This window comes from Terrapene carolina, unplaced genomic scaffold (genome assembly GCF_002925995.2).
Source record: "Terrapene carolina triunguis isolate 2854851 unplaced genomic scaffold, T_m_triunguis-2.0 Scaffold112, whole genome shotgun sequence".
In the NCBI taxonomy this organism is placed as follows: Eukaryota; Metazoa; Chordata; order Testudines; family Emydidae; genus Terrapene; species Terrapene triunguis.
In genome coordinates this window covers 6,890,013-6,902,330 of record NW_020664463.1, presented here as the reverse complement: position 1 = coordinate 6,902,330, position 12,318 = coordinate 6,890,013, and the positions used below count along the sequence as shown (strand labels likewise).

The 12,318-nt window shown below is 44.5% G+C and overlaps 1 protein-coding gene across 6 annotated transcripts in view; it reads right to left on the bottom strand.

The window, feature by feature from the left end:
- Positions 1 to 12,318, bottom strand: part of C2CD5 (C2 calcium dependent domain containing 5) — a 111,122-nt gene that overhangs the window by 66,228 nt on the left and 32,576 nt on the right. For all 6 annotated transcript variants that reach the window (XM_024196321.3, XM_024196323.3, XM_024196324.3 and 3 more), the window contains one exon: positions 11,778 to 11,863. In XM_024196321.3, the coding sequence (XP_024052089.1) occupies positions 11,778 to 11,863 (86 nt within the window). The remainder of the gene's footprint in view (positions 1 to 11,777; positions 11,864 to 12,318) is intronic.

The following is a 12,318-nucleotide window of genomic DNA, read 5'->3' as shown; positions in this document are numbered from 1 at the left end:
TAGGTATCCTGCTGAATTGAGGACTATATCCTGTCAGATTAACTCTAGACACCTAAACAAACCTATGTAACTGCATCCAGGAACCCTCAGTATTCTCAAGTGCTCTTATTTTCCTAAGAGTGATGTCTCATTCAGCTCTTATAACACTGAGGAAGTTTCATCTTATTTGTGAGATAAACTTGGAGTGCCCCTTGCCAATTGTTTTACCCATACCACATACTGTATGTATTAGTTTGTATAATACCGCAAAATTTTGAATGTATATTTTTCACAGTACAACCCAGTCAAATATGGATCCCATAGTAACCAATGTTTTATAATATTTCAATAGTTCTTTCCTCTGTTATTTGACAGCTGACAATGGACTACCCATAAAACAGTGCCCAAAAAACCCTAACAAATATCTGCCATATTTAGGAACTCCAAAGAGCTGTAATTTATTTCACAAATGAACTAGCTAACCAACTGAGAATACTGATCATTTTGCCAATACTACTTCACACTATCATTGTATTACCTCTTATGCTATGTCTACATTAGGAACTAGGGGCATGATTCCCCTGCTTGTGTACACACACTCGCGCAAACTAAGTGAGAGCTAGCGTAAGTACAAATAGCAGTGTAGCTGCGGTAGCACGGGTAGCAGCAAATCCACCTGAAACCAGCAGGCATGTATTTTGCACAGAACAGCATAGATACTGGAGGAATACTGGCACTGGTTGAAAGCAATAACTGCTTCTAGACAGTTACTTTAAAACTGCCACTCCTGGTCAATTTGATGAGCTTGCAATAAGCTCTTCATACATACTTATGTATCACATACTACTTCTACAATGTCTATAAAATGTAAGAGTGAGTGCATATGTACATGTGTGTGTGTTTCCAATCATTTATTTAAGTGTGTATGTGTAAGTACATATAAAACACAAAATACAAAATAATGAAAATATACTAGGACGACAGATCTCTAATCGTGCTCCATGGAGACCATCTTATTTGAAAACGAAGCAGTGGTGATAGAGGGTTCAGAGAAGTGATCCACAGAATGAAAAAGTTGGAGAACCATTGCACTAGTCTAAGCTATAACCATTAGGATTGCACAAGTGAAACTGAGAGCAGCATTTAGCTCCCTTTGTAAGAAATGTGGGCTTAATCCTGCACCATTAAAGTCATCTGGAGTTTGTCCACTGAGAAGGACGGCAAGAGGATCAAGTCTTATATAGAAATAGATACAGACACTTGTACAAAAATATGTACAAAGTATATACATTTGTACATAAAGCTGTTACAGTTGCAAATACTGTGAATATACATCCTGTCACTAAATATATGTGTATAGAGAGAGGATAATACAAGACAGCTATATATTTTCACAGCAGAATTGTTATCAAGATTATCCTTCCATCAAAATCTTTGTTGTTTTGAAGTTCAGGTTACCTGAGTAAAAAACCCAACAATATGATCCCTAAAAAAACCCTGGAAATGTCCAGATTAGGGTTCCCATACATCCGGGTTTTCCCAGATATGACCTCTTTTTTGGCCCGCTGATCTCCGTCTGGCAGATTTCTGAAATAAGAGGAAATGTCCTGGATTTTTCCTTGCGGACCAGACATTGCAGCTCAGAAAAAGCCGCTTCTGCACCCCAATTGATCCCTCCCCTGCATCCGCAGTTGCCAGTTCCTGTTTGCCCCGTCCTGGCCCGCCAGGTAAGCGGAGCCACCAAGCGCCTCTTGACTGCCCTGCTACAGGTACTCAGGGCCGGGATGGGAGGGGTGACAGGGCTAGGCCCCAGCTCCCTGACCTGGGGAAAAGAAGAGGCCCACAGGGAGGCACTGACTGACAGGCTGGCACTGTGTCCCAGGCCCGATCCAGCCGCCATGCCACCAAGACAGGGAGTGCAACACTGCCCCCCACACCTCGAGTGTGAAACCACAGATACCCCCTCTGGAGCCCCCCCAATACCCCTTACCAGTACACACAGACACCCCTCCGGAACTCCCCCAAAAATTCCTTCCCAGTACAACCTCCAGCACCCCTCAAATGTATCCTCCCTCTAGCTCCCTCTTCTCCCCCCGCCTCCCCTGCAGTATCCTCTATTTGGGAACTTGAAATATGATTGCCCTAGTCCAGATAAAGGAACTTTCTTTAAAATTCCCTAATTCTCACACAGTATATCAACTAAATTGCACTAAGAGACTTTTCTGCACTTCCAACATATAAAGAAACAATGTGCATAGCAAATTTACTGTGACACGTTTTTCTAAATGCAAAACGTTAATGTCATCTTAAGCAACACTGACCAGTACTTACAATTTAGGTATATAATCTTATACATACGTAGGACAATTTATAAGCTCCTGAAACGCTTTCAGCTACAACTCTCCTTCTCTACCTGCCCCTAGTCATTTTTTGATGCTGCAGAAAGATGGGAAATGTGTAGCTAAAAGCATCTCAAACCCAAGGCTCTTGGCAGTAGAATACTATCACAGTTACGATACTCAACTAATATTCCACATGATCTGCTCTATCCCTAAAGGCATAATCTTATATAACCCTTTTTATTAGGGCTATCCATTAATCGCAGTTAACTCACGTGATTAACTCAAAAAAAAAATCGTGATTAAAAAATGAATCGCAATTAATCGCAGTTTTAATCGCACTGTTAAACAATGGAATGCCAATTGAAATGTATTAAATATTTTTGGATATTTTTCTACATTTTAAAATATATTGACTTTAATTACAACACAGAATACAAAGTATATAGTGCTCACTTTATATTATTATTTTTTATTACAAATATTTGCACTGTAAAAATGATAAACAAACGAAATTGTATTTTTCAATTCACCTCATACAAGCACTGTAGTTCAATCTCTTTATCGTGAAAGTGCAATTTACAAATGAAGATTTTTTGTTACATAATTGCACTCAAACACAAAACAGTGTATAACTTTAGAGCCTACAAGTCCATTCAGTCCTACTTCTTGTTCAGTCAACCGCTAAGACAAACAAGTTTATTTACATATATGCAGAGGTGAAAGTAAGCCGGTACGGTATGGCATAGTGGCAAGAGCCGGTATGCCGTGCCGGACTGGGCCGGCTTCTCCGGCGGTGATTTAAAGGGCCCAGGGCTCCAGCCGCTGCAGGGAGCCCCGGGCCCTTTAAAGCGCCGCCTGAGCCCCGCTGCCGGAGCTCCGGCGGCGCTTTAAAGGCCCGGGGCTCCCCGAAGCAGCCGGAGCCTCCCCGCAGTGGCAGGAGCACCAGGCCCTTTAAATCCCCGCCTGAGTCCTGCTACCCCTGGGTAGCGGCAATTTAAAGGGCCCGGAGCTCCGTGGTGGCCGGAGCCCCGGGCCCTTTAATTCGCCCCCGAGCCCAGGGGCTCCCAGCCACCTCTGCAGCTGCTAGCTCCTGGGTGATTTAAAGGCCCTAGGGCTCCCAGCCACAGCCGGAGCCCCAGGGCCTTTAAATCTTGAAAGGCCCCACCTCTTCTGGTTGAGGCCACGGCCCTGCTCAGGACTCCTGCGTACCAATAAATCCTTTAAGTTACTTTCACCCCTGCATATATGGGAGATAATCCTGCCCGCTTCTTATTTACAATGTCACCTGAAAGTGAGAACAGGTGTTCGCATGGCACTTTTGTATCGGCACTGCAAGGTATTATGTGCTAGATATGCTAAACATTCGTATGCCTGTTCATGCTTTGGCCACCATTCCAGAGGACATGCTTCCATGTTGATAATGCATTTATTAAATTAGTGACTGAACTCCTTGGGGGAGAATTTTATGCCTCCTGCTCTGTTTTACCCGCATTCTGCCATATATTTCATGTTATAGCAGTCTCGGATGATGACCCAGCGCATGTTGTTCTATTAAAGAACACTTTCACTGGAGATTTGACAAAACACAAGAATGTACCAATGTGAGATTTCTAAGGATAGATATAGCACTTGACCCAAGGTTTAAGAATCTGAAGTGCCGTCCAAAATCTGAGCGGGACAAGGTGTGGAGCATGCTTTCAGATTAAAAGAGCAACACTCTGATGTGGAAACTACAGAACCCGCACCACCAAAAAAAAACAAATCAATCTATGTCCTCTGGAATGGTAGCTGAAACATGAAGGGACATATATTTGAAAATGTAGAAAACATCCAAAAATATTTAAATAAATGGTATTCTATTATTGTTTAACAGCACGATTAATTTTTTTAATTGCTTGACAGCCCTACTTTTTATAACATGATTCTTCTTCACTAGGTATTATAAAGCTATGTGTTATTAAAACAGTATAAATAATAAAAACAAACTCTCACACTGAAACGCTACACGTGCCTGGCATTTTCTTGATCTTTTAAAAATCTTGTTTTTCAGACGCTTTTTTATTGAAATGATAGATCTACAGCCACAGAATATCTCATATGCTAGCACAAACAAGGGCACACAGGGAAAAGCTTTTAAAAAGTGTTAGTTTATTTTCAAACTGAAGCATTACAAGCAAAAGCTATGTACTTGTATTAAAATATAAATGAAAATTTTAAGTGAAATGTACAATCATGCCAAATATTAGTTAAGCAGAAGTATGTTGGTTTGCTAAATGTTCTTGAAATTAAAACAAAAAATATCAAAACCCCACATCAACAAGATCACAAAGAAATCTGGCAAAACCTTGCAAAAAAGAAAACACGATTTTAAAATGATTGTTCAAAATTAGAAAAAAGTCTTCAATACAAGAAAAAAAGAGCTCAAAGAAAAAGGTCACACAATATTTTGAAACATACCCGCCTTCGACAGAACCTATGAGGCGATCCTTCCTTAGCAATGGACAACAAAATATGAAAAGACAATCATCCACTTTCTCATATAAGTAGCTATTCATTAAAAAAAAAAAGTATATTTCATAGATGTAATTAATTTCTGTTTTTGACTGGACATACATTTGGCTTCAAGTATGTAATTCGGCTAGATCAAAGCCCTTATTAAATGAAAACTAGTCTCCATTCTCTATTCCTCTAGAGACTCTGGATAGTGACATTGTCTACACTAGATCTTACTTTGGTAAAACTTACATTGCTCAGGGGTGTGAATACTCCACATCCCTGAGCAACATAAGTTATACTGACCTGAACGCCAGTGTAGACAATGCTATAGCTACCACATCTGATGGGAAGTGGAATAATTAAGCCCACGGGAAAGCTCTCTCCCTTCGGCTTAGAGCATCTTCACCACAGCTGCGCCACTGTAGCACTTCTAGTGTAGATGTAGCCAGTGTTAAATTATAAAATATGTTTTGAGAATTGCAATATAATACATGGTATAATATATAATACGTGTGTGTGTGTGTGTATAAATCTGACAGTTAAATACACACACCTGTTTTTTTAACCATGCGTTTCTACAATTTTCAGAGTTAAAAAAAACAAAACAACAACAACAACAACAAAACAGTGACTAACCTTCCATAACTGTTGTTCTTCAAGATGTGTTGCTCATGTCCATTCCAATGTAGGTATGTGCGTCCCCAGACACCGCCACCAGAAAGTTTTTCCCTCAGTGATAACCATCAGGTCAGCTCTGGTGCCCCCTGGACTCATGCACTCACAGCGCTGGTATAAAGGGTCCCGCTGAGCCATAGGTCCCTCAGTTCCTTCTTTCTGGCTAACTCCGACAGAGGGGTAGGAGGAAGAGTTTTGGAATGGACATGAGCAACACATTTCAAAGAACAACAGTTATGGAAGGTTAATAACTCCTTTTTCTTCTTTGAGTGCTTGCTCATGTTCATTCCAATGTAGGTGACTCCCAAGCAGTTGTGCAGATGGGGTTCAGAGTTTACTGGCATGCTGATTATAGCACTACTCGGCCAAATCCAGCATCATCTCTAGCCTGTTGGGTGATGGCATAGTGAGATGCAAAAGTGTGAACTGACAACCACGTTGCCACTCTACAAGTGTCATGGATAGTAACTTGTGCCACGAATGCTTCCGAAGATGTTTTGACCCTTGTGGAATGTGCCGTCAGGGCTGAGATCTTTGCATGTGCAGATACAGGAAGTGACCCATGATGAAATTCTTTTGGCTGAGACTGGAAGACCTTTCATCCTGTCTGCAATGGCCATGAATAGTTGAGTGGATTTCTGACATGATTTAGTTCTTTCTATGAATGTCCAGCCCGTGGAGCCTCTGTTCCTGTCTGTTGGCACGTGGTTTCGGATAGAAGACCAGTAGGAAGATATCCTGGTTACTATGGAATTGTGAAACCACCTTTGGAAAGAAAGCCAGATGTGGATGCAATTGGACCTTGTCCTTGAAGAATGTTGTGTACGGTGGTTCTGAAATGAGGGCCTGAATCCCCAAGACCCTTTTGGCAGAAGTAATGGCTACCAAGGTGGTCACCTTCCAGGACAGGTAGAGCAGAGAGTACATTGGCAGCTCACATGGGGATCCTGTCAGTCTTGACAATTCCAAGTTGAGATCTCACAAAGGGACTGTTTGCCGTATCCGGGGGTACAATCTCTCACAGCCCTTAAGAAACCAACTACAGATGGAGTTTGAGAATACAGAACAGCCATTCTCCCATGGGTGAAAAGCTGAGATTGCAGCCAAATGGACCCTAATAGATGACACAGTTAGCCCTTGTTTCAGGTGGAGTAAGTAATCTAGAATGAATGGCACTGTTGATTGCATAGGTCAGACACCCTTCTGCGTATACCTGATCAAGAACCTTTTCCACTTTGCCAGGTAAGTGACTCTAGTGGATGGTTTACTAGAAGTACCTCACAAACCGGCCCGAGCATGCTAGCTCTGAGGGGTTCAGCCATGGAGCTTCCAGGCCAAGAGACGAGGGACTTGAGATTTGGGTGACACAGGCAGCCGTGGTCCTGGAAGATTAGGTCTGGAAACAGAGGTAGACAAATTGGTGTTTCCACCGAGAGGTCTAGGAGCATGGTAAACCAGTGCTGGCGAGGCCAGGCAGGGGCTATCAGGATGACTCCCGCTTTGTCCCTTCTGATCCTCATCAAGGCCTTGTGGAGGAATGGGAGGAAATGTGTAAAAGAGATGACCCGTCCAAGGGAGGACGAAGCGTCTGCGAGAGACCTGGAGCTGTGACCCAGAAAGGAGTAGAATTGGAGACATTTCCTGTTGTGTTTCATCACAAAAAGATCTGGGGAGCTCCCCACTTCTGGAAAGTGACTTTCACAACGTCTGGACGAATGGACCACTCGTGGTGGTTGGAGAAGTAGCTACTAAAGTGATCTGCTAGCTCATTCTGTGATTCTCGCAGATCGGAGGCCCCAAGGTGGATTGAGTGGGCTATGCAGAAGTGCTTCCTGGCACAGGTGAAAGGAGTGTGCTCCTCTCTGCCTGTTGATATAAAACATCGCCGTTGTGTTGTCTTTGAGAACTGACACACACTTGCCCGCCACATGGGGCTGGAACGCCTGGCAGGCCAGGCAAACTGCCCTGAGCTACCTGACGTTGATATGTAGCAAGAGCTCTTCTGGAGACCAGAGGCCCGGAGTTCTGAGGGACCCCAAGTGAGTAACCCAGCCGGATGCTGAGCTATCTGTGACAAGAAACACTGATGGTTGGGGTCTTGAAAATGGGACTTCTGCACACACTGCCAGAGGGTCTAGCCATCAATGGAGGGAAGCAATCACAGATGAAGGAACTGCGATGACTGCATCTAAATGGTGTCAGCTCCGTGAGTATACAGATGCAAGCCACGCCTGGAGAGACCTGAGCCGAAGTCTCGCATGCTGCATCACTTAGGTGCATGATGCCATGTGGCCCAGGAGCTTCAAGCAGTTTCTGGCTGTGGTGATGGGGCGATTTCTAAGGCTCTCTATAAGCATCCCTATTGCTTGGAATCGTGCTTCTGGGAAGAAGGCTCTGTCTTGGACCGACTTGAGGATCGTCCCGATAAACTCTATGCTTTGAAATGGGGAGAGAGTAAACTTCTGCACATTTATTAGCAGACCTAAGTCCTGGATTGTTGACTGTATTAACTTTACATTGGGCTCCACTTGGATCTTGGTATGAACCTGTGACCAGCCAGTCGTCGTGGAAAGGGTAGACCTGGACACCCTGTCTCCTCAGGAAAGCTGAAACAACTGCCATGCACTTTGTGAACACCCAAGGTGCCCCTGACAGGCCGAATGGGAGCACCGCTACTGGTAGTGCACGAGATTCAATCTTCTGTGTCCCTGAAAGAGACTGAGATATGGAAGTAGGTGTCCTTCAAATCGAGGACAGTGTACCAGTCCCCAGGATCCAGGGAGGGGATGATGCAAGCCAAAGAGACCACGTGAAACTTTAGTTTCTTCCTGAATAAGTTGAGTTTTCACAGGTCCAGAATTGGTCTGAGACTGCCACTGACTTTTGACATTAGGAAATAAGGGGCCGGGGACTCTATTTCCGTTAATTCCAGGCTCCCACCCTTACGAGCGACTGCACCTCTTGGGCTAGAAGTTCCTTGTGAGATGGCTCCCTGAAGAGGGACGGGGGGTAGGGGCACACAACTGAACTGAAGAGTATATTCCAGTGCTATCATGCGTAGCACCCAGCAATCTGAGGCAATACAGCCCATGCCCGACAAAAATGAGATAAACAGTCCACAAAAACTGGGGAAGTTGGATCCAAGTTCTGTCCCGATATGTCTTCCCCGCGCATCCCATCAAAAGGTCTGCTTAGACGCCAGAGTGTTTGCAGGGGGCAGGCGCGGAAGAGGATTGCAGCGGAGGTCTTCTCCTAAAGCCCCTGCTCTTCCTCCTATTGTGGTCTTGCCAGGCAGGTAGCGTGAAGAATCGACTGGCCAGCTGAGGCTTATAATGTTTCCTTGAGGGTGCCAGTGTATAAAGCCTTAGGGACTTCAGGGTGGCCCTCGAGTCCTTAAGCTATGCAGCTTGGAGTCTGTCTGCTCAGAAAAGTGATAAACCCTCAAAAGGACGGTCCTGCAATGTCTGTTGAACCTCATAAGTAGGCCCAAGGATTGAAGCCAAGAGCTTCGACGCATTGCCACCGCTGAGGCCATGGATCAGGCTGCAGAGTCCGCTGCATCTACAGCTTCCTGCAGGGACACCTTTGCCATAGATTTGCCTGCAAATTCTCGCCTGGACTCCTGTGACAGTACTCCTTAAATTTCAGCATGAGTCCCAGGAGTTAAAATCATACCTGCTCAGGAGCGCTTGCTGATTTGTGATCCTGAGCTGGAGGCCACCTGTTGAATAGACCTTTTTGCTGAAGAGGTCTAATTTTTTTGGTGTCCTTGGCCTTGGGGGTTGACCCCTGCTGACTGTCGTTTCCGCTCATTGGCTGCTGATACAACCAAAGAGCCCAGTGGTGGGTGTGTATAAAAGAATTCATACCCATTAGCCAGGACACAGTATTTCTTTTCAGTTTTTTTTGCCGTCAGCTGAAGGGATGCTGTGGTCCGCCACAATGCCTTGATGGGTCCTTAATAGCATTGTTCAGGGGCAATGCCACTCTTGAAGGGCCTGTTGCTGCTAGAATGTCTACCAGGGCATGGAAGGACTCCCTGATCTCCTCTACCTGGATCCTCAGGTTTTGAGTCACTATTTTGAGGAGCTCCTGATGAGTCTTGTAGTCGACCTGGGAAGGCACTATGTCTGCTCCCAAGACAGCCTCATTTGGAAAGGAGGAGGATGCCTGTACATGTAGAGGACACTGTTCTTCGCCCTCGGCACAAAATGTGTCTCGCGGTGCTGGGTCTTGATATTCAGCACCAGTCTCTGTACCAGAGCCTGGATTTTGCTCAAAGTGGAGCACTGGAGGCGCTCTGGACTCTGACGCCACGGCATATGACCTTCTGGAATGTGACCCTTGCATCAGAGAGAAAGCCGAGGGTTTCCAGAAAAGACACTGTCCTGGCATCTGCCACTGTCCCTGTGGCCAAGCCGCGGGTGGGATGCCTTGACTCAGGTCTATGGCCGGACAGTGCCAGCTGTAGTGACAGCCAGCTCCTGAGAGAAACATATGACTCCGCCTCCAAGTCTGTCTCTGAAGATTCCCTTCCCAGAGACCAAGCTGGAACAGTGCCGACCAGTGCCGGGAGGAAGGTGACTGGGGGTGGGCAATCATGGCCAGATTCCCTTTTGAAGGCATCTGAGACCTCAGTTCTGTGGAGGTCCTTCCCGCAGGTGCCGCCACTGACAGTTCCCGTATGGCTGGGGATGGCAGTACCAGTAGAGAGAGTAAATCTCTCGCTGCTGCAAATGCCTCTGGCGTTGACAGTACCGCCAGGGCAGTGGAACTCTGGTGGTTCTCTTGCGGTGGAGAGTCGATCAATACCAAACTCAACGGTACCCATTCCAGGGCCTGAGTCAATGGCGCCGCAAGGGTTGTTGGAACCACAGAGTGGCCTGACGTGGGTCACACTGTATTGGGATGTCTCCGCCCCACCAACCTCAGGGTTGGGGAACGACATCTATCAGTCTTTTTCTGCTTCTTTCCCAGCACCGATGATGAAGAGTGGTGCCGAGGTTCCCTCGCCGGAGTACTTTTCTTCAGCACTGGGGATGGTGGACTGTGTCAAGTCTCTCAAGAAGCAGGAGTGTCTTTCCTCGGTGCCGGTGATGAGGAATGGTGCTGAGTCTCCTACAGAGTAGCGGGGGATTCTCCTTACTGAGGCTGAAGTACTCGGTGCCGACTCGTGACCCGGCTCCAAGGGAGGTCGTAGTGCTGCCTCCATGAGGATAAATCTGAGCCTAGTGTCTCTATCTTTTTTGGTGTGGGGCCTGAAGTCTTTGCAGATCTTACAGCACTCCCGTACATGAGCTTCCCCCAGGCATTTAAGGCAGCTGGAATGGGGGTCATTCACAGGCATAGGCTTGTGGCAAGAAGCACAAGGCTTAAACCTCAGAGACCGAGACATACCCTGGTGCCGGGAAGGGATTAACCCCACTGAGTGGGGTTCCAGTAACCTAATTATTTATCTAAAATCTGAAAATTAACTATTAAGAATAAAGATAACAATATACAATGAGGTTAGAAAGTCCACTGAGGGAGTACTTCCAGAGTGCAAGGACGAGGCAATTCCAGCAACCATCACGGGTGGTAAGAAGGAAATGAGGGGACTGCAGGTCGGCAGGACCCTTTATAACGCTATGAGCATATGACTCCAGGGGGCACCAGAGCCGACCCAATGGATACCACTGGGGGGAAAAGCTTTCCGGCGGCGGTGCTCAGGGCAACCACATACCTACATTGGCATGGACATGAGCAAGCACTCAAAGAAGAAACATAAATTTAATTGAATGTACAGTGTTGCCAAACACTGCAGAAGGTTATTTTTAATCCAATATCCCTTAATAGTGATTTTAATGGCAATGCTTTATAGTTTGGGATTTATTATAAAAGATAACTAAAAAATAAAACCCATTCATATAATACAGCAATAAAATGACAGCTGCATCGATAATCTATGCATTTAAACAAACACTCAATTCTCCTTTGTTATCACTGTGTCTTATAACAATAACTACAGCATTTCATTATTAGGCAGATTAGAATTATTTGTTTCAGTTTTTTCATGTTGTTTCAGTAATATATTTAATATTACAATCAGTATAATTTGTCTATAAAAAAGGGCTAGTAAACAATGTGTTTAACAGAGGTTTATTAAGTTTGGCGGTTGCAAAATAAAACAAATATTTACAAAATAATTCTGTCAAAAGGAAATATTTACCTTTATTAAAAGTTAAATCTCTACTAGGATTATATTAGAAATATAAGTATAAAATATGATCATCATGTATTCCTTACCCTTTGCTCCAGAGCTGTCTGTGTCTGTTGTCTTAATAGAGCTTTAAATGGTCCCCCTTCTTTTCCAGCACTTCCACTGCCCATTCCTAAAGAATATCAGCACATAAATAACATCCAGAGAAACAAGTTACAGACTGTATTTATTAGTCTCTGATTTTTTTTAAAACCTATGATACAAATTATAGCTAGAAACTTCTGAAAGCTTATTTTTACCAATCAGGCACACTAAAGACTAAGGATCTTATTCACATTTATACTATATTTCCCTTTAGTGCAAATGTAAAGGGGCATTAGGGTGAACATAAATTGCACTTTAAGTCCCTTTATAGTGTCAGAGTGGTGTACAGGACCTTAGTGTAAATAAGAATAAGGGCCTAGGGGCTTGAACTTGCAGCTCTTAGTTCTACAGTATGGCTTGATCTTTCTCCCATGGATGCAAGAGTGTTTTTGCTATCAATTTCAATAGGCACAGGATCAGCTCCGTAATCCTTATTTTCACAAGCAATTACAGTCTAAGTTTCAATTCACATCAGTGAGTACT